At 32.6% G+C, this 23,154-nt stretch overlaps 1 protein-coding gene across 8 annotated transcripts; it reads left to right on the top strand.

The window, feature by feature from the left end:
* The first annotated feature begins 649 nt into the window (after window positions 1-649).
* Window positions 650-22,105, top strand: LOC148278334 (facilitated trehalose transporter Tret1-like). 8 transcript variants are annotated; one of them, XM_088231568.1, is made up of 12 exons: window positions 675-707; window positions 3,737-3,855; window positions 4,808-4,915; window positions 6,289-6,399; window positions 7,882-7,997; window positions 10,517-10,664; window positions 11,478-11,653; window positions 12,330-12,450; window positions 13,995-14,212; window positions 15,139-15,351; window positions 18,073-18,159; window positions 21,667-22,105. In XM_088231568.1, the coding sequence occupies exons 3-12, from the start codon at window positions 4,831-4,833 to the stop codon at window positions 21,802-21,804; spliced, it is 1,413 nt and encodes a 470-aa protein (XP_088087694.1). In that variant the 5' UTR covers window positions 675-707; window positions 3,737-3,855; window positions 4,808-4,830; the 3' UTR covers window positions 21,805-22,105. The 8 variants fall into 8 exon arrangements, with proteins under 8 accessions (XP_088087695.1, XP_088087690.1, XP_088087694.1 ...); XM_088231569.1 differs by lacking the exons at window positions 675-707; window positions 3,737-3,855 and adding an exon at window positions 650-674; XM_088231564.1 differs by lacking the exon at window positions 3,737-3,855 and having other exon boundaries at window positions 650-707.
* The last annotated feature ends 1,049 nt before the right edge of the window (window positions 22,106-23,154 follow it).

Genomic DNA, 23,154 nt, shown 5'->3' with positions numbered 1-23,154 from the left:
TTTTATGTTCGAGAATCTTCTTTAACTTACTGTGATATTACTTGTGAAAACCTGTAATTGGCTTATTTGTTATTTGTTTTGTTGTATAAATATGAGGTAATTATAGCTGTTGGTTATCCAAATAAATAAAATAAAATATTAAAACAATATACAGGTAATCTAAACAATATGCAAAATAATCAAAACAATATACAAAATAATAATAGAAAAATATACAAAATAAAAGTAGAAAAATAAAAATAATAAAAATTTATAATACATGTCGAAAATGGAATCAAAAGTTATAAAATAATACGTATGACAGTGATGACATACACATATACGATATACGTATATGGATAATAATGAAAACAGCAGCGATGTTATGCATTTATTCCCGAAACAATCTCAAACAGTGGTCTCTACCCCTCGAGACTATACTTATTATTATATTAATTGGTTTTATTATGTTATCTTTAATTTTAACTAAATATACATACTTATGTTTCACTGCTGCACATAAATGTATTTCTAATAAATGTAAAAGCCCGTAGGGCGTGTACATTTATAAATAAATAAATAAAAAATACAAAATAAAACTTAGGTTATTTACTTCGCGATGTGTTTCGTTTGTGCAAACATTTGAGTAAAAGATAAGAAGTCTAAGGTCTGAAAAACTCGCAGTTTTTGTTCCTGTTAGTAGGAATTATATCTTTATTAGCAATCATGTATATAATTTTGTTTTGCTTTCTTAATCAATGATGTTAATGTTAATGTTTTTACTGTTTGTGTTAGGAATTAATGGAAATACAATTTACATTGCGATATTGCGTAATTTTTCGTATCCAAACAAAAGTGTCTCAGGTTTAAGTGACCGGCCGTTGATTATGAAAATATATAAAAAAATATCGACTTTAATGATGTGTTTATAAACTAGTAATTTTTAATCAATATGTTTCTTTTTTGGGTGATACCATTGCAGGAGCCATCTTCAGGTTAAACTCAGGTTTTGTATAAAAAAGTATGTGTTATTTGTAACATTCCGCAGTCGACAGTAGGCACATTCCGTGTCATTTTTGTGCCCCTCATATTTTTTTATGTTATTTGACTGTTTGTGTATTTCAATTTGTTTTTTTTTTTTATTCATCATTATCATTCCATGTCCGCTCACTAGTTGGAGCATATGGTGTCCACAAATAGCCTCCATGCATCCTATCGGCTGCTAGCTCCGGCGCTCCCTCCCAGGTCGGGTTCGCGTCCCGTAGTTCTGACATGATCTGCCGACGAACAGTCGGCAGAGGACGTCCAGGACGTCGAGAACCTGATGACTTGTAAAGTAGGCCAGCGTGGTTAAGGCTCTCAGGAGGCATCCGCAGTATATGGCCAGGCCAACCGTATCGCCTCCGCTTGATGACAGTAGTCACCGGAGTTTGCTGTGTCCCTTCTCTTATTACTTAATTCCTCACCAAGTTTGGATAAAAATTATCTCAAGATATCGGTTTGATAATACCTACCAGATTGTCCAAATTTTTGTAGACAAACTCAAAATATTGTTGATAAATCCACCTGGTCCATGAAGAAGTATAGAAATTGAAAAATAAAAATTTCAGGCTTTGCCTAGTATGTAGGTGATATAATTCAATTAGATGAATCTCACCCGCATAAATAAAGGTTTCAGCTCTTTAACTCCACAAACATCAACAGATGAAAGAATTTAAGTAATATAGTTGTTCAAATATGGGCAGAATGGTGAATGTTACACAGTGTGTAAAGTGGCCACTTAAACCAGCCAATGACAGGTCATAAGCCCTGTAGATGCCTTGACTTCTATATTACCTTCTTTAAAATGTTCTTCATCTCTGTTGTAATATGTTGAATCCAGTCCTTGTCTACAAAAATTTGGACAAACTCAAAATATTGTTGATAAAATGTTGTAATAACTTTTAAGAAAAGAATCATTCGATGGCTAATATATGTCGGCCTTGTTGTGGTCATAATGGTCAGCGCATTTGCCTACCATGCAAGAAGTCTCCGGTTCGATTCCCGACATGGTTGATGTGAAACATTTATTAAAAAGGGTGTTTTTACTCTAGAATATTTTCATAGTCCCTGTACTGGTACCTGAAGCGTAAGCGACCTTACCTTCGTGTAACAAAATTGATCGAGATACGCTGCGATTGGTGTAACAATGCAGTGCCCTATGCACCATTAGGTGTGGAAAGGGAATGATGATGATGGATATAAGCCTAAAAGGCGTTTAAAATGTAAATATAACAATTTTATTTTTAATTTTTTTTATGGATTGTTTAAAGGATGGCAAGCGGATGTATGATTTGTATAATGTATTGCTTGCTATCTTATTTCAGTTTTTATGTACATATTATTACTTGTTACTTTATTACTATTTGTTGCTATATTATTGTTGTTAACATACCTATGTGCAAATATTTTTCTGTCCCAAAATGAGTTTGTTGTAACTCCTGGGAGTACAAAAAAAAATTGTATGATTTAATGAATAAAAAAAAAAAAAATAAATAAGTATGTAAAAAGGCTTTATATTGATTATTATTTTATGTTAACAGTGGACTATTTAAATTTTCGTAAATTTATTTTGTGTGAAAAATACATATGCTTTTAGTTCTTAACAATGTTTAGAAAAATTTTTAAATTTATATAATTTCTTTAAGTTTTTCCTTTTATATTTTCTGTTCATGTTTACCTTCATAAAATAAAAATAAAAAAATCAAACCACCGCACACCCAAGATTCTTCTGGGCCCCCTTTTCTCAAAACTCACTATTTTGGGCCCCAGTGAGGTGCCATGATTCGCATCCGTAGAGGAGAAAATGTGTTATGCAGGCGTAACTAGTACATAAACACATATTTTTTCTACAAAACACACAGTTTACCCCGAAGATGGCTCCTGCAATGGTAGCCGGAACATCGAAGCGAATCCAGCGTACACGGTATCACCCCAAAAATATACATATTGATAACAGTGAAAATCGAGGTACTTATTTAACAAGCACGTTGATATTTTTCCCTTAATACTGAAGCTAATAATATGAAAAATATTATAAAGCCCATTGAAAAAGAATAAAAAAGTGTAATTATTTATTCATTTCAAATGACTTTTGGCTTTTTAGGCAGTGCCGTTGTGAGGCCATAATAATAAACATAAAAAAATAAACTAATCAAAAATAAATAATACTTAGAAGCTAATAATATGAAAAATATTATAAAGCCCATTGAAAAAGAATAAAAAAGTGTAATTATTTATTCATTTCAAATGACTTTTGGCTTTTTAGGCAGTGCCGTTGTGAGGCCATAATAATAAACATAAAAAAATAAACTAATCAAAAATAAATAATACTTAGAAGCTAATAATATGAAAAATATTATAAAGCCCATTGAAAAAGAATAAAAAAGTGTAATTATTTATTCATTTCAAATGACTTTTGGCTTTTTAGGCAGTGCCGTTGTGAGGCCATAATAATAAACATAAAAAAATAAACTAATCAAAAATAAATAATACTTAGAAGCTAATAATATGAAAAATATTATAAAGCCCATTGAAAAAGAATAAAAAAGTGTAATTATTTATTCATTTCAAATGACTTTTGGCTTTTTAGGCAGTGCCGTTGTGAGGCCATAATAATAAACATAAAAAAATAAACTAATCAAAAATATATAATACTTAAGTACATGTAAAATAATTAATATCAATAATATTTTTTCTGTCATTTACTTACGCATAGTGAATTTTTATTGATTTAACCGATTTAACGTAGTAAATCGAATGAATAATTATTAACTGTCAGAAGTATTCTTTTTGAGACAAAAATATTGATGCATGAAGGACGTCGCGTCGCTTGAGGTATTTTTGATAAAACTTCTTACAAATAACGTGTTTTGGACACCATATATTTTATTTAGCTATTTTCATTTATTTCACAGTTTTGTAAAGTACAAAGGTTCTTTGTTTTAAGTCCTAACTAGCTAGGACATTTCTGTGCTAAGGCGGGACAATAATAATATTGAAAAATAAAAATTAAACGGATGAATTAGAAATCAAAAATTGAAGCATAAATATAAATAAAAACATATCGCAAATGATATCGGTAAATCAATCGCAGTGTATCTTGATATTTTTTGCAACATAAAGGTAAGATGATTGATCAGGTGTACGCTTCAGGTACCAGTCCAGGGACTATGAAATATTCTAGTGTAAACACACATTCAAAAATAAGTATTTCATGTCAACCACGTCGGGAATCAAAACCGAGACCTCTTACATGGTAGGCAAACGCGCTGATCACTGCACCACGAGGCCGGCAAAAACATATACCATTAATTAAAAAAAGAAACATAAATATAAACACTAATATTTTCGGAGTTTTTTGGTTGTCAAAATAATGTGGAATAAAAATTATAATATTAAATCTTGTATAACCATAGTATACAGGTTTGGAATAGCGCTGGTCAACTCATGTTCTTACTTAAGCTAGGGTTTCCTAGGACAGCGGTGCCCGTATTTTAACGGCCGTAGTGAACGGTGATGCAGTGGACAGCCGTCGTAAAGGTGATTAGAGAGTGGTTTCCTAGGAAAACGGTGTTAAATGGTGTTGATAACACCGTTTTCCTAGAAAATCACACTCTAGTCACCTTTACGACGGCTGTCCACTGCATCACCGTTCACTACGGCCGTAAAAATACGGGCACCGCTGTCCTAGGAAACCCTAGCTTTACAGTTCATTTTCTCAAGAATTTGTTTCTTTAAACCACCAATCATTAAGATGACATTTTTTGCTCTCATCTTTATTTTTCAGTATTCAAAAAATAGCATTTTGGTATGGATGACTTTAATAATGTGCCAGTAATAATCCATAAAAAAGAAACACCAGACGTTTTTCATCAATACGTAGCTGCTATAACATGTAAGTTACCACAACTTTCATTCTCTACCTATTTGCTTAGACATTATCACATCATGCAATTAGTTCTTTGTTTTTTTCTACTGCAGAACTTCATATTTTGATTTACTACTAATGAATTAAGCCGCAAAATATTTTTCAGTCTACACTCACTAAGCAGGTTGCGAAAATTCTTACCCATTAATACTAAATGCACCCTTGTACAAGCATTACTAATACTCATTCTAGATTACGCTGATGTTTCCATGACTGATTTAAGCTGTGAGCAACTCGATAAACTTGAACGACTTCAGAATATATGCATAAGGTACATTTTTGGTCTAAGGAAATATGACCACATTTCTGATTATGGTAGGCAACTGAAATGGCTCAAAATTAGACAGCGGAGAGACTATCGCTCCCTCTCACTTCTTTTAAATGTACTTCATAGTCCTAATGCTCCTATATGCCTGCGTAATTTTTTTTAACGCTTATCAGTTCAAGACCTGCAATTCTTGGTAATAAAAATCTACGATGTATGCAAGAAAAGCGATTTGCAAATGCATGTTGATAAATCGAAAGTGATGGTTTTTGAAAGGGATGGAAATATAACCAAATGTGAAATCAGGGTGAACGGAGATATACTGAATTAGGTAGAAGAATTTGTGTATCGGGGAAGTATTTTTACTAGGGATGGAAAGACTCAGAAAGATATTAAAAAATTATTAAAATGGACAAACAAAAACTTCTTAACACTAAATGCCAAGAAATGCAATATAATACATTTCAAAACACAAAAGAAGAACCATAACATGAACATCAAAATAAAAAACGAAACTCTTAAAGAACTAGAACATGTGACTTACCTAGGACTCACAATGGACAGACAATTAAAATGGACAAAACACGTAGACGGACTCACTAAATTAATGGCATCACTACATAGCCTCATCTACAAAATTAAAGATTTTATACCGAGAAAGGAAAAAATTATGATGTACGAATTATGAACCTTTATTGTTGCGAAGAGATTCATCTGACTAAATAATTTCACATACAGTCCGTACGTCAGATGAATCTCTTCGCAACAATAAAGGTTTCAGCTCTTTAACTTCAATAAAATAAAAAAATGGAAGAAATGAAGAAATATGGATGTTCAAACATAGGCAAAATGGTGAATGTTACACAGTGTGTGAAGTGGCCACTTAAACCAGCCAATGACAGGTCATAAGCCCTGTAGATGCCTAGACTTCCATATTCCCTTTTCTAAGGTGTTCTTCATCCCTGTTGTAATTTGTTGATCCTATATATGTTTTGCAGCCATTTTATAAAGGATGGCTAAACACTCCAAAAACCGATTGGAAAAGCTGATTAAAAACGGTTTTATTATCTATTAGGCAGCATGTTGGCTATGATGTACGGGCACTCCGTAGGATGGAGTTCCGCCGCCGTACTTCAACTTCAAGATGGTATTCTTCCAGAAGGACCGGTTTCACAGTCTAACATAGGTAACTCTCTACCCCTTGTGATTTGTTCGTGCATCCCATTCTGTATTTCAGGACCAGTATACCAATTGTGTAAGAACACTAAACTTGTAGAGACATGTTATCATATCCCCTTGTTTTTAAATAATTAATATTTTAATAAGTGGACGTAGTTTTTGCTTCTGCTGGTCGTGTTCTGCTCTTTTGTGGTAATGTCTCGATGTTGTGTTGGACCGACTCCATATACGAGGTATATCCAGAAAGAAAGTTCCAATTGTATTTCTTGTCATCGCATCGCAGCGCTGACGATGCAGTTCTGTTAGCAAGCAGCAAGGCTGATTTGCAGCAAATAGTCTCTAGAATGTATGATGTATGCCTGGAGAGCGAATTGGCGATGAACGAAAGTAAGTCAAAAGTGATGGTATTTGAAAGGGATAGCGAGGTTACTGACTGCATAATAAATGTAAACAATGAATGTCTCGAGCAAGTAGAAGAATTCGTGTATCTGGGAAGCATGTTTTCAAGAGATGAAAGAGTAGAAAAAGATGTTGAAAGAAGAGTGAATGCGGGCAACAAAATGAACGGAGCACTAAGCACAGTAATTTCTAATAAAAATATGTCAATCGAAGCTAAACTGGAAATGCACAACGGAGTTTTAGTCCCAACACTTATGTATGGAAGTGAAATATGGAACTGGCAGAGGAAGGATGAAAGCCGAGTGAACGCGGTTGAAATGCGATCTCTTAGACGAATGTGTGGGAAATCAATGTATAACAGGGTTACGAATGATGAAATCAGGCAAGAGTGTAAATCTGAGACAAGTATAATTGATAAGATTAAGAAAGGGTCTCTGAGATGGTTTGGTCACGTAGAACGAATGTACGACGAAAGAATGGTAAAACAAGTATATATGGCGAAAATGAACGGCAACGTTAGACGAGGACGACCAAGGAAGACGTGGCATGATCAAATAAACCAAAATCTTAAGTCTGGTCATGTCAAAAGCAGACAGAGCCGAAGGGCATGTATGACAAGATGTATAAATCTGGAAGAGGCTAGGATTGTATGCCAGGATAGACGTGTGTGGCGGTCCATTATCTCTGCCTACCCCTACGGGGAAATGGCGTGATGGTAGTAGTAGTAGTAGTAGTAATAGTAGTCATCACAGCGCTGCGGTCGCGTAGTACTTACTTATTGAAAAGAAGTTGACGCCAGTACGATTAATAGTGGCTGAGTGTTGTATGCGCTTCGGGATGCTTGTTTAAAATGACGATTTTTTTTTTAAATCCCACTGCTTGGGAGATAAGGAAGAGACGTTTCAGCATACCTCATTCACTGCTTAACAACTGTTCTTCATGTGCATTTTCTGTTATCTTTGAGGTTTGTTTAATTATGTTTCCGGTTGGAACAAGTTCATGACATGTATTTGTAAAATCTAGTTTAGAAGTAGTTATTAAACTAATTTAAATAAGAATGCCTTTCATAAACGTGATATAACCTTTTCAGGTTGGGTTGGGGGGGCTCTTTGCCTGGGTGCATTAGTGTCTTCTCCTTTCCATGGTTTACTGGCTGATGTCAAAGGAAGGAAATTTGCTTCATACCTTGTTGCACTTTCATTCCTTGTAAGTTTTATTCTTTCTACTTTATCAGCTTGACTGTGAAATCTTCTGCCATCCAGTAAAAAAATGTTTCTACAGCATCACTGTTAGAATTTTCAATTAATTAGTTTATCATGTCTAAAGACACATTTCTAATCCATTCCGTTAATATTTAAACAAACACTATGATTGAAGATCTTGGCAGAAAAACAACAAATGACCAAAATTTTATCAAACTGTTTTATTGCCTTAATATTATCTAGTGCCTACCCTCTTTCCGATACAAGTTTATAAATAAGGTCAAAACAGGCAATATCCACTAACTCCTAGATAAAAATATCGTGTTTGTGGAAAAACAACAAAATGGCCTTCACGATTTGTTTAAAAAGAGCATTTTTCTTTCGAACTGTCATTTTTAGTGTGCAGTTTGAAAGTGAACGTTCAATTTAAGGCTATTTTGTACTAAAGCTGAATTGTTTAATTTAAAATGGATGTTTTGAGTGTGCAAGTATCTCAGAAACCTAAAAAAAGGGTTGTTAATGAGTGTAAAAAATAAAACAATAAGATTTGCAAAGTAAAAGGATTGACGTATAGTAAATTAGTCAAGCCAGAATCATCGGATTTTTAAGAAATGAAAGATTCCTTGATTTGGAAAAAACTTTGAGTTAAGCAAAATCAGAAAATACAAAATAGACAAAGATAGAGGGGACGAAGTTCTTGCCAAGCAAAACTTTATGGTCAATGGGACTCATTTTCAGTCTGAAACAAAAATCCCCGACAAATAACACTAAAGCCAGCATACACTGGCTTGGTACCTATAAAGGTCGCAAAAAAAAAAAAAAACGATTTGATAATATTGACAAAATATTTACAAAATCCTGAAAGTAAAATATTTTATGAAAATTTAATAAGTGATAATGATGTGCAAGACGGCATTGAAGTGGATAGTAAAGGTGTTAGCGATTAGTTTTTAAATCATTTGTTTTACAATTTTTCTTTTTTCTCTTTTCCTTTTTTAATAATTTTGTTCTTTTAATAAATTTTCATCGTCCATGTAATACAAATCAGTGTTTTATTCCTCCTCAATACACACCGCAAGTTAAATTTTAATGCTTGATTAGATAAATTAAGCATTTTCCTATTTTTTTAACAAGATTAGTGCATTTTTTATCCACCAATTTGGTGGAAAGACAATAAATGTGCCTAATTTTTGGAAAACAACAAATGTCACACTATAATTTTCTTATGTATTTTCAATTTGAAAGAGATATTGAGAAAAATGAAACGTTTTTTTATGTTTTTATTGTAAAGCCCACATGTGAGCCCGGTACAAATGGATGAACATATCTGCTGGCGTGCTCATACTAATGAATTAAGCCGCAAAATATTTTTCAGTCTACACTCACTAAGAAGGTTGCAAAAATTCTTACCCATTAGTACTAAATGCACCCTTGTACAAGCATTACTACTACCCATTCTAGATTACGCTGATGTTTCCATGACTGATTTAAGCTGTGAGCAACTCGATAAACTTGAACGACTTCAGAATACATGCATAAGGTACATTTTTGGTCTTAGGAAATATGACCACATTTCTGACTATCGTAGGCAACTGAAATGGCTCAAAATTAGACAGCGGAGAGACTATCACTCCCTCTCACTTCTGTACAATGTACTTCATAGTCCTAACGCTCCTATGTACCTGCGTGAAAAATTTCAACGCTTGCCAGTTCATGGTTTACCTCTTCGTTCTAATTCTCTAGGCACTCTCTTAATACCCATCCACAATTCCTCTTTCTTCTCTAACTCATATACTGTCCATGCGGCTCGACTGTAGAATCATCTCCCATCCACCATCAAAGATGTTACTTCCTTAATCTTTCCTCCTTTCCTTTTTCTTCTTTCCTCTTTTTTCCATTTTTCCCATTGAGTAATTGTTTTGATTTAAGGTACTTTATAAACAAATACGTTTATTTCTTTTTTTATATATCTTTAGCTTTTTAATATTTTTTTCTATTGAATCTGTAACTTGAATTATAAAAATAAACTTTTATTTTATTGGTTGGTTGGAAGAAATTGCCATTTGGCAATAAGCCCACCAATGTACAAATAACATTATGTACAAAAAGTTAAATAACATAAATACATTCAAAGCGCGCGCTGCTTTCCCGTGAATGGCTCCATGGCAACTAAAAATTCCACAAAATAGCGTATCTAACGCTACCCTTCGCACCGCGCCCGCCCTACGTATTAATAAAAAAATGACGAAACAAACCACGAACACAGTTAAAGCCCACCCTGTATATACTTCCAGAAATCAGCTTATAGAAATATTTCTTAAGAAATATTTGACGACGAGATTCGAGGGTGTTATAATCCAGCATCCCTGCTAAAAATAATGATGGATACAAGATTGGATATTTTTTTTCTTTAAAGATAAAAGTATCGCAAAAAATTGATTTTGAATCTTCTCTATTCCGAGGATGTGGTTTAATTCAGAAGAAAGGAATATGTATTTTGTTGAAGATTTTTTTTCCTTGCAGGTTAATTGGATTATCATGTATACCGCACAAAATTTGTGGTCAGTTCTGATAGCCAGATTTTTTGCTGGGATCGGAGCTGCGGGATCCATTACTGTAGTATCTATTTATAATAATGAAATTGCGGAACCGAGATTGAAGTCCACTTTAGGTAAATCAAAATTAAATATGGTAAGGAAATTATTTTTGAAAAAATAAGATAAACTTCTTTTCAAACAGTCAAAATAACAACAATCGATAAACACACATTAAAATCCATTTAAGTAAGTATGAAAATAGTCGTCATACAGTCATACATAAACAAACAATTTTATGTGTAACATACGTAATATATTTAAATAAATAAAATTGATTTGTATGAATAAATAAAATAAATAAATCCGCATTTAAAAACGACTTTTTGAAAGACACAAAAAATACTAAATTATTATTTTTCTTCTTCAGCCTTCTATCCTCTATTGCTGGATATAGATTTCTTTCATATCCTTCCATATCCTAATTTTTGCCTCCCACAGAGGCTATATCGCCGGACCATCATTTTTGAAGTCTTCCAACGCCTCTCTTATTCTCCCAAGGTCTCCATCTTAAAATTTTAGGGGTCCATCTTGTGGGATCTTTTCTCGCAACATGTCCTGCTCATTGCCACTTCAATCTTGTTAAGCGATCTACTATTTTGTTTCTAATTTTCTCATATCTTATTCTGTCGCTTAAGTTAATTCCAAGCATGGATCTTTCCATGAAATAGATTATTTAAATACATAAATTAATTGAATAGCTGCACTGTTCTAAAAAGGCTAAAATGAACAAACGTTTTAAATTGTAAGTAACAAAAAACAAATGTTACCAGGTTTGGGATACGATTTTTGCCATTGTAGAACAAAGATACGTTGGCTAGAAGTAATAATTTCATCTCGATGAAACATTCATTAATCGTAATTTTAACGCATTTTGTAATATTTTTCAGGCAGTTTGATGACGCTAGTATATACATCTGGAATTTTATGTGGCTATATGCTGGGAGCCTGGGTTTCTTACGACTACGTTATCCTTATTTACCTTTGTGTAAGTCTTATCTTCTTGCCAGTTTGGTGGTTCATGCCAGAATCACCTGCCTACTTAGTTCTAAATGGAAATGATAAGGTTTGTCATTAAGTTGTTGATCAATCTACACCAGTGGTCGGCAAACCGGGGCGCGCGAGCCACACGCGGCTCTTTAGTATAATAATATATAAGTTCGTAAAATAAACCTATCCTAAAAAATTGTGTCCCACCGAAAAGTTTTTAGACTAAGTGGGTAACTACTTGTATTATTTTTCTAAAAATGTCAAATAAATGCTGTTCTGCAGCACTGAAACTAAAAAAATGAAACTCAGTAAAATTGCTTCAATTTCAACACTGCAGATGGAGCTAAAAGTATGACGGTAATGAGAAAACGATTTGTTTATATTTTGAAAGAAATAAGATACTTGTTTGCTATTGCATTATTCATAAAAAAGAAAAAAAAATCAGACATTCCCAGAAAAAGTTGCAATGTTTTAAATTAGTGGTCAAGAAATCAAGATCATCAACATTATTGTTGCTAAGGCTTTTTGTCATCGCTAATTTAAAGATTTTTTTGGTAAATACGCAGATCTTCTGCTGCATAATGAGGTACGTTGTTTTTCAAGAAGAAACGCTTTTTAACGAAAATAAATTTGGCTCTCAAATGGTCCTGCTGATCTTTGGCTCTTTCGACTAATAAGTTTGCCGACCACTGGCCTAGATAAATGATATTGTTATAGAAAAAGCGTTCTTATTACTTGTGATAATATTTTAGGAAGCATTGCTGGTTCTTGAATGGCTTTTAGGACCCCAGGGTGGATTCGCAGAAAGCTCTTTTGAAAGATTGAAGATGGAACAAGGTGGAGCAGTTAAAACAGTTTCAATCAAAGAATTTTGTATGTAACCGTTGTCTTTTTTGTATCCAATCATATTTGGTTCGTAGATCATATGAACGGACCAATCCTTAGCCATTCTTGTCAGATGTCAAAATGTAAAATAGTTTACATTTTTTTCCAAGAGGGAAAAATGACACACGAGAATTGATATTTTCAAAATCAAAATTGATGTCGAGGAAAAATGTTAATATTCATAATTTAAACAAAATATGTCTCAACAATGTTTGAGTATGTCCAAATGCTTGCAGACTGGCTGGCTTTCCTCCCTAGGGAGTTGTTTATATTTCAATTTAATTTAATAGAGTGGGAAAACATTTTTGAGAAGAGAATATGGAAGTCTAGGCATTTACAGGGCGACCTGTCATTGGCTGGTTTATGTGCCCACTTTACACACTGTGTAACATTCACCATTCTGCCCATGTTTGAACATCCATATAATAATAAAATAAAAAAAACACATTTCGTCAATTCTTCCATCTGTTGACTTTTGTGAAGTAAAAGAGCTGAAACTTTTATCACGTGGGTGAGATTCATCCGGCTGAACTAAATCACCTACTAGGCAACGCCTGAAAGCAGTTTTTAAATAAACTTTAAAAAAATATATCTCCACAAAAACGCGACATGTTTGGTATTGAAATTAGGGAATTAAGTATGACGTTTTTTTTAAAAAACTATTTTATAATCATAATGGTCTATAAAATACGGTCATGTACAAAAAAAAAATTGCTACTCATTAGAAGCATAAAAAATATTTTTAAACTTGAAATTTGAAATTCCGTCGCAAACGGTCCGTTGGATTGGCCACGCCCCTAATACGTCACGATTCGTGTAAATTTCGAACTTTGTTTGTGACCGTTTAAATTTAAATATGTAGAAAATCGGCACGAATTTTGAGATCACAATTGTCAAGGTCAAACATGTCTTGCATGTAGTAAGGACATATTTCCTAATAATTTATTTTTTAATTTTATGTATAAAACATTTTTCCACAATGATTTTGAGAATACAATTAGTTTTTCTAAATCCATTTCATATGTTTTTATCGCTATTGTACGTGATTTATTTATTTTGTTTATTTTTTTACACCACAACAGACCAGGAGGTCCAGACGCACAGAATCGTATTTTTCATCCGCCTTTTCTGGTGATGAATGTGGGAAAGAATTAAAAAGATGTTACATTCATCCATTTATTCCAATCCACTAACTAATATTTCATTTGAGTTGTTTTTAATTTACCTCCCGGATTGAGTAGGCAACACTAACCACAGGACTTGGGAACAGTTCAGTTTAGTACATATCATCTAGTTACATTAGATTTTTAAGGTCCTGTATTATATTCACCACGTAATAATTACACATCGAACATCAGCATCGTTTCTTCTGTCATCTCCAACGGGTGTAGAACCTTCCTTTATCAACATATTACAAAATCTTACAGAAGTATTACTATTTACAATCACTGCTTCAATTTTGCAATCCATATTTACTGCTCTTTTTAATGATTGTTTTTCTAGATATTTATCATTTCAAAACTAAATTCCAGGTCAAAACCCTGCAGCCAGAAAAGCGACATTCTACGCGAATGTCATGTTGGTAGTTCAGTGCTTTAGCGGTGTTTTCGCCTTCCACTCTTATGCTGGGGGGATCTTTAGCAGAGCTGGTGATGGAATATCTCCTACTACTGGTACTCTGTTGTATGGAAGTTTATTGGTGGCTGGAGGCATGGTTCCACCTTTGATTGCCGACAGAATACCAAGAAAAGTAAGAAAGTCTGATTTCATTTAATTACTGAACGTAATGTAATTTGTTCAACTCTTGTATAATACTAGTACCAATATATACATGGATATAAATTTTGGCACCTTACTAAAACTTAAAACACCAAATTTTCAAGTTTTGATAGTAAGTGCTTAAAGAAAAATATAAGGTGGTGACGATCTTTCTGCTTTATTTGGTTGCATTAAGGAAAGCGATATTCACGTGGGAGGAGGCAAGAGTGCTGGTTGGTGATAGATTCTTCTGGAGACATCTGTCCATGATGATGTCGTTATGCTCTAGTACGGATATAGAATAAACAGTCAAGCAGTTGGTGCAGAAATTGAAGAAGAATTTCAAGTTTTGATCTTGCGGTGCCGGGGTTTTTAATAAGTTCTGAGCTCTGTATCAATTGAATATTTTTTATGAATACAATAAAAATATGAATTCTACGTTATCATAACTACGACTATTGCTGCTATATAATCAAAACATCGGTTATATGATAATTATTATATTAATTATCATATAACCGATGTTTTGATTATATAGCAGCAAAAACGCTTTGGAATTATAATATTTCCTGGCGAACATTCTTGCAATTTGGCTGTTACCCTAAAGATTTTTTTACGCATTTCTCTTAGATGATTATTTATGAGTTTTATTAACTCAGTAATTAAATGGCCATTTTTTGGTATAAAGTGCTCTGGTACCCGTTTGAATATTTTTTTATTGACCTATTTTGTCTTATTTTGGAAAATTAAATTACATACAAATTATGTGAGTAGTTATAATCTGGTTGATACATCTGTCATTTATGAATATACTTATTTTATCTGGAGGAACAATATTGTCATTTTGTTTACGATTTTTACTAACTTCGTTAAAATTTTAACTGAATGCCTAATGCATTTGTTTGTGTAAAATTTTAGGTTCTCCTGTGTACTTCTTGTGCTGTTTTGGGTATAGCATTGGCAATTTTAGGCGCATTTCTGTATCTTCAGTCTCGTGGAATGATTGTCGCGGAACCAGGATCTATTGTTGGTCTTATACCAGCATTGGCATTGTCAACTGGAGCATTCTTTTACTATACTGGAATGGGATCCATTATATACGTGGCCATTATGGAGCTTTTTACAGATGAGGTAATCAAGAGTCAAAGTTTGTTTATATTTTCAAAATGTGTATATTTCAACACTATGGTTAACTGTGTCCTTGGAAAGATAATGACTTCTTCTGGACCTTAAAACGACTCTTCAAAAGGACGGAAATCTCATCGAGAAGTTTTTTTATTGATTTTGGTAATATTTTTGATAAACTGCGTCATATTTTGCAATATTTTGAGAATATCCCAATTTCACTAAAAAAGCACCGAATTCAATCAATGAAAGAATATATTAAAATTAACGGATATCTTAATAGAAGGTATCCGTCACCTTTTTGAGAAAGGATTATGACATTAAGCTTATGACCTATCGTTGATAGGCTTAGGTGATCATGCATTATCTATTTGTCTATATTTAACAATCCAAAGTTTAGACATTTTTCTATTTTTTGATTTAAGTTTGTTTCATTTTACCTCACCATTCTGCCCTGTATTTGAACATACAATTTTTTTCAACTCTTCCATCTGTTGGCTTTTGTGAAGAAAAAACGCTGAAACCTATATTGACGTAGATTCGATTCATCTGGCTGAATTATTTTTCTTACAAGACAAGGTCTAAAAAAATGAATGCGGTTTGGTAAATTCAACCTAATTCATTGTTTTGGGTATAATGTTATAACATAACATAATAATTTAACGCTTAATTTTCAGTATGTCAAATGCGAAAAAAAATAATTTACAAATTAACTAGTCTTTCACTGTTGCCAACCTTCATCGAGCTTAAATCGGTTGATTATGAATAATAAATCAACAAAACAGTTTCACAATTTTTTTTAACTGCTACTTGTGAGGAGTCTCGCTGCAAAAAAAAGTTATTAAAGAAAAAAATGGATAAGGGGGTGGTCACGATTTTTTATTTATTTAACTTTTTGTCCATAATTTGATTTGTATGTTGGCGGGCTTATTGCCAAATGGCAATTTCTTCCAACCAACCAATAAAATAAAAGTTTTATTTTTATAATTCTAGTTACAGAACATATTCAATAGAAAAAAAAGATTGAATAGCCAAAGATATATAAAAATAGAAATAAACGTATTTGTTCATAAATTATTTTAAATCAAAACTATTACTCGATGGGAATAAGGATAAAAGCGGAAAAACGAAAGGAGGAGAGATTTGGGAAGAGAAAGGAGATGTTTCTTCAGACGTGATTTAAACAGAGATAATGTAGTAACATCTTTGATGGTGGATGGGAGATGATTCCACAGTCAAGCCGCATGGACACTATATGAGTTGGAGAAGAAAGAGGAATTGTGGATATGTATTAAGAGAGTGCCTTGAGAATTAGAACAAAGAGGTTAACCATGAACTAATAAGCGTTGAAATTTTTCAACGTTTTTTGCCACACTTCTCTTAAAATGGTTTATTTACAAAACTGTTTCGCATATCACATTCCTGTAAGATTCTGTAGAATCTGTAGGATTTGATTGTTGAGGGTTATTAAACCTCCCACCCCAGTAAGAGATTGACAGAAGACACCAGATGCTGCTTAATGCGTATTTAATACATAGCGAATAAATCTGGAATTATGTCGCGCGAGTGTTACGGCAATGAAGAGTTGAACTGGCTGCACTTAAACTTGGAACTGAGTGACTGCATTGAGCTGACTCCTCAGGCTGGCTGGGCTGACCGGGCGTTACCACGACCTATGGTCTCTTTATATACCACATTCCTTTGTTCTTCATTTACCCATGGTGTAAATGTACTGCAGAACGTTGCTATTATCTAGATGGACGTTTTCTGTGCAATAATGTTGGTTTGACATAACATGTTGTATTGGATTCAATAGAAAACGCTGAGTTTGTTCTTGAAGCCGTTACACTATATTTAAGTAGCTCAATCACAAATAACTATCGACCTGCTTAAAAACATACTAAGCATTTCAGCGATCGCAATGAACAATAATGAACATGCTTAAGTTATCGCAGTCATAAGTCAACGCGTGTGTAGTCTCTAAATCAACGCTCGTGTCGGTTTTTCTCGTAAATAAATACAGTTTACTAGTGAAAAATCGGCGTTCACTGTAAAAAATAATATAATATATTGCATTTGCAAAATAGTAAGATGTATCGAATACAAAAAAGTGAAAATTAAATTACAATTACTGTGGCGACTGCTTTTCTTGACATTTGGCTTGCCAACTGCCGGCTAAATGCAATAAATTGCATGACAAATAATTAGTAAATAAATAAATAAAAATAGTAGTTTTGGAATATTTTCCATATTTACCCCGGTAAAATTCAAATACGTGATTGCGCAGCAGGATTATACGATATTGCATTGCGATCGCGAATACGATAAACAACCATGGTGAGAAATTGTTATCAAGTCGCTTATTAGCACGTCGATAGTTATTTGTGATTGAGCTAAAAGTGAAATTGTTTAGCACATGTTTGTGTCATTAATCAATGGACAAAACTAGAAACTAGTAGAATTGCCAGCGCTGCTTTAGTGGGTAGATAAGCTTCAGAATAGCACCCGGCTGATATTTCGAACGCAATCATTGCGCGGTATAGTGTGGTTTTACGTACCAAATACGCGTTATAGCGCGCTGTACATGCGTTCGAAATACCAGCACAGGCAAGACCTAACATGACTTGACATTATAATATATGTTGGTAAGCCGAACGGGTGTTTTAAAATTATAAATATCTACAATATTTGAGGTTAATTTTAATTGTTTCCATTTTTGCATTTAAGACACGTGGTGTTGCCGGAGCAATATGTGCTATTACTATTTGGAGTACAGCATTTATCTTACTTCAATTTTTTGGCGTAGCTGTTGAGGTAAAAACTTTGTTATATTTATTATTAAATTCACTTAATTGTTTAAATTTATTTTTAGTTATTATTATTCGATTTACTAATATTTTTAGTTATTATTATTTGATTTATTTATTTAACTTTTTGTACATAATGTTATTTGTACATTGGCGGGCTTATTGCCAAATGCCAATTTCTTCCAACCAACCAATAAAATAAAAGTTTTATTTTTATAATTCAAGTTAAAGAACATATTCAATAGGAAAAAAAAAGATTAAAAAGTTAAAAATATATAAAAATAGAAATAAACGTATTTGTTTATAAATTACCTTAAATCAAAACTATTACTCAATGGGAAAAAGGAAAAAAGCGGAAAGAGGAAAAAGGAAAGGAGGAGAGATTAAGGAAGAGAAAGGAGATGTTTCTTCAGACGTGATTTAAACAGAGATAATGTAGTAATGTCTTTGATTACGGTTTAGCTTTAAATTATTAACGATATCTCTGTCACAGGAGGCAAAACTAGCAGTCCTCGATGTTCTAGTGCCAACCCTAATGTTTGGGACTGAAGTATCGAATTGAGAAATAATTATGAAAGTAGGTTGAATGCTGTTGAAATGCTATTTTTCACGTAAAGGTGTGGTCAGACTAGTCCTAAAACTAATCCTATTTAAAACTCTCAACTCACTCTTTGACGTGTCTGAACTACTGAGCTCACTCAAATTAATTCTTCCAAGAAGCCTCAGACAAAACTTAATTTTTCATACCGATAACCATAGAACTAACTATGGATTTCATTCCCAGAAGTGCCCAGAATTCTTAGGTCTACCAACAAACATACTAGTCTTGATTTTTTCTTTGATAACAAGTTGTCTTCTATCAAACGATCACTGAATTCAATTCAATTATAAACACCTTTCTCCCGCTTCCACTCCCACCAAGTCTACGTTATACCATTGTGTCTTTCTACTTTTCTTCATAATAATTTTCTATATGTCCTTAAAAAGGTCATAAGCCCTGTAATTGCCTTGACTTCCACATTCGCTTATTTAAGGTATTCTCCACCCCTGTTGTAATTTGTTAATCTTAATGACCCCCGAGGGGGTGAAATCCAGTCTTTTGTCCATGAACATTTGGACAAACTCAAATATTGTAAGCCACACTAAAATATTTTAGTTTAGGATTAAAGTCTTGAAATTGAGACGTATTTCAGCTCTCCTGAACATTAAAAAAAATACAGATGTTCCCTTTGGCCATCTGACTACCAACTTACATTTTCTAATAAATGTACTGAAATGTTGCAGGATGACTTTAATATTTTACGAATTTGGTGTCATGATGCGGGTCTTTTAATAAATGCCAAAAAAAATCAATTAATGCATGTTAGATCGCCACACGCCAAAACAAATATGTTACCTATTGTAAAAACTCATAATTTTGAATGCCTTCATAACTCTACCTTTGATAGAGCTTGCTTATGCGATAAATTAAAAATTGTGAATGAATATGTTTATTTAGGTTTAACTATTGATAACTTTTTTAAGTGGAATATTCATGTTATGAAAACATGCAAACGGTTAAGATCTGTAGTTAGTCAACTACACAAATTAAAGTTTTTAGTTCCTCTCTCCACACTTAGATTAGTATATTTTTATTTATATGTATTTGTATAAGTCTACTATATACCATTGTGTCTTTCTACATTTTTTCTTATTCATAAATTTAATAAAAACATATAGTAGGCAGAGAGGATAGAACGCCACATCTTCGCACACAGATTTCGATTATTCCGAAATTTAACGCGTCCATCTTCCAGTATTTTTTGGATTTTTTTTATACGCCTCCACTCGTTTGCGAGTGATTTTGATTTTTTTAAAATTTTTTTTTTGGATTTGGTTATGCCATGTTTTACCACACATTCTCCTGAGAGATCGCATTTCAACAGCATTCAGCCTATTTTCATCCTTGTTTTTCTCACTTTATTTGGAATGACAATAATTATTTAGTATTGTCATTTCAAATAATACGAGTATGCGATAAACAAGTCAAATATGATATATATATATATTTTTTATATAAAACATTTCCGCTCAACCCGGGTTTTTACCCAAAGAGCTGAAATGCTATCCACCTTATAAAAGTGTGTGTTTTTTATGTTGCAATAAACAATATTGTGAAGTAGTGACAGAATGTGAAAGATTCGTTTTAGCCTGATACTGAGAAAATGTAGTCGCGTGCTGTATTCGGTAAGAAAAAAATGGAACAGTTACTAACCAAATGTTAATACAGAATTTTCTATGTCTACCGGTTTCGATACGTACCCGTCTCTTCGTCAGGACCCTCGCGTCACTCACACTAACAGACTAACACACCCATCCGTTTCTTATCATTATGAGACTCGGAGTTCCAGTAGCGATCTGATTTCCCAACAAATAGTTAGAACTTCTTTTGCACAGACACAATACTCTTACAAAGGATAAAAGCTATAGTGAAATTGGTCGCGGAGAGTCTGAGGGGTTGATGGCTGTTAGAGGGTTAAGACATGCCCTTATTCGAATTGTTTATTGAATTTTTGAGATCTTTATTACTTTGTACTTGGTTTTTTAGTGCTTTTTTCCCCATGTATTTTACTATATTTTGTATTATGTTTTTGACCGTGTTTTTATGTTTTTTTTACAATGTTTATTAAAGCGTTTTTTACTATGTTTTTTATCGCGTTTTTAAAAATGTTTGTCCTATGTTTTTTTCTACGTATTTAAATATGTTTTTTTCCATGTTTTGTACTATGTTTTTGAATATGCTTTTTTCGTGTTTTTTATACGTTTTTTACTATTTTTAATAATACGTTTTTTTACTATGTTTTTACTTCTATTCTAATAAATACTTGTTTTTTACTATGTATGATTATAAGTTTCTTACGTTGCTTTTTTTACTATTTCAATAAATAAAAAAATGCCATTTTTTAACTACTATGCTTATTAAAATATCTGTTTTATTATGTTTTGAAATATGTTTTTTGCCATGTTTTTTTAATAAGCTAATTAATATTTTTTTTTGCTATTTTTGTAAATATGTTTTTTTACTATGTTTTTATTATGTTTACTACCCTTTTCAAAACATATTGTTTTCAATTGGTTTTTTGTTTGTTTTGATTATTGTTTTAATATTTTGCCTGCCTTAGAACGGGGTAAATAACCCTAGTTCAGTCATTGCAATCCTTTTGTATAATTTTATGAAAATAAAATGATAATAAATGAAACTAAAAAAATGCATATCAGGGTTACCTATTTAATGTATGTAGTTTCAAATCAGTTCGTTGGTGTTTTTTTGTGCAACAATTATGGTGAAGCTGTATAGTGGCATTTTCATGTTAGTTTAATTGGTGTCCGGACGAAAAGACAGCTACGTCTCGAAATGGGTATACTTAAGAAGTTCGGCAAGTGGTAATATACAAATATTTAATAACATTTTGAAAAGTGTTTGCGATCACAAAGATAATAGTATAAATAGTTATTAATTTTATTTTTTTATTAGGAGTTCGGAGACCATACAGTTTTCTTTTTCTTCTCTGCTGTGAGTATCTTTGGGATGCTGTTCATCTGTGTTTTTGTTCCCGAAACGCGCGGGAAAAGCGTCGAAGAGATGGCGGCCATTTTGGGAAACAGAAAATAAAAATCAACATTTCTTTATGTATGTCCAAATGTCTGTAGACAGGCTGGATTTCAATCCCTAGAGAGTCTTAAGATCTAAATTTAAAGCAACAGGAAGGTAACTAACACAACGTGTAACATTTGCCATTCTGCCTATGTTTAAAGATGCAAAGTTATAAAGGTTAATGTTAAAGTTTATGTTGGCCACTTGAACCAGCCAATGAAGGTCATAAGCCCCGTAAATACCTAGACTTTCCTCCCTGTCGCAATAAATTCATAAAATAAAAAAATAAAAAAATAAAATGAGTATATGAATGATGGAAGACTGTATATTTATTTAATATTCAAACCCGCTGTCCTATTAATATTAATTACAGAGTACCCACCACATGGCACAATCACTTTAATCTAATTTCAATGGACACTGGATTAATGGTTCTTTATGTTGAAAATAAAAATTTTAAATTTGACAATTTGGAAATCTTAGAAATGAAAAAAGTGATTTATAATGAAAAAACTAACTAAAAAACCAAATAAACCATAGGGTCAAAGTACCAGTAAATGACCATTGGTTAATAAAACACAATATTTTATTTACAATTCTTAGAGAATCTTAAAGAATTGCTCCACGAGTCCAGTCAAAAAACTTTTAACACTAGATACTATGACAAAAGCAGTAGGCGGACACATCTTTTGGTAAGAAACAAATATACCAGTTTTGAACTGTAAATTGTCAAAAGGTAATGGTGCGTCTTCCCGTTATTGTTCTGAGATTGATAGTGTTTTTATAGGAAAGGTAAGTGTTTTATTTGATGCTATTTCTTATGCAATTCTTTGAATATATACATATTCTAATGTGTTAGGATATTTATAATGTTATGATGTAACTAAATCTGAGTATAATTTTTACTGGGGTAGGTAGTGGTCGATTACTGGTGATTCTGCTATTTTTTTAGAGTAATATTAATTATAATTGCAATACTCGTATTTCAATAAAAAGTAAAAGTACTTAGAAAAATTAATGGGTTTTTTATTGTTTTCTTTTATTTTGTACGCTTAAATAATGAAATTCATACCTATAATGTGGATTTCACTACAAGCTCAACCTAAAACGATCATTCATTGGTGCTTTGACCCTATTTCCTTTAGTCCACTTCTGTCTAGTTTTGAGCGCATCCATCTCAAATTATGCTTTCCATACTTATAAGACAAAAAAACTCGATTTATTACTTCCATTCAAAGCACAATATTGATAGAATAATATGGGACAGAATTTTTCAGTTAAGTATACCTTGATAAAGAAAATTGTATAGCTTTAAAAATAAAAGTAGAAAATTAAAAAAAGTGATTAAAAACAAAGTTGTTTTGTTTA

The sequence above is a fragment of the Micrasema longulum genome, unplaced genomic scaffold (assembly GCF_059751315.1).
Source record: "Micrasema longulum isolate JH-2025_06_02 unplaced genomic scaffold, ASM5975131v1 h1tg000892l, whole genome shotgun sequence".
Taxonomy (NCBI): domain Eukaryota; kingdom Metazoa; phylum Arthropoda; class Insecta; order Trichoptera; family Brachycentridae; genus Micrasema; species Micrasema longulum.
Note: the sequence above shows the minus strand (reverse complement) of the source record. Positions and strands in the feature narration are given on the sequence as shown.

Excerpts from the sequence above, each read along its gene's own strand:
- LOC148278334 (XM_088231569.1), top strand. The coding sequence starts at position 4,831 with ATGGATGACTTTAATAATGTGCCAGTAATAATCCATAAAAAAGAAACA. Across the intron at positions 11,654-12,329 it reads TTCTAAATGGAAATGATAAG|GAAGCATTGCTGGTTCTTGA; the intron begins GTTTGTCATTAA and ends ATAATATTTTAG. Across the intron at positions 12,451-13,994 it reads AGTTTCAATCAAAGAATTTT|GTCAAAACCCTGCAGCCAGA; the intron begins GTATGTAACCGT and ends ACTAAATTCCAG.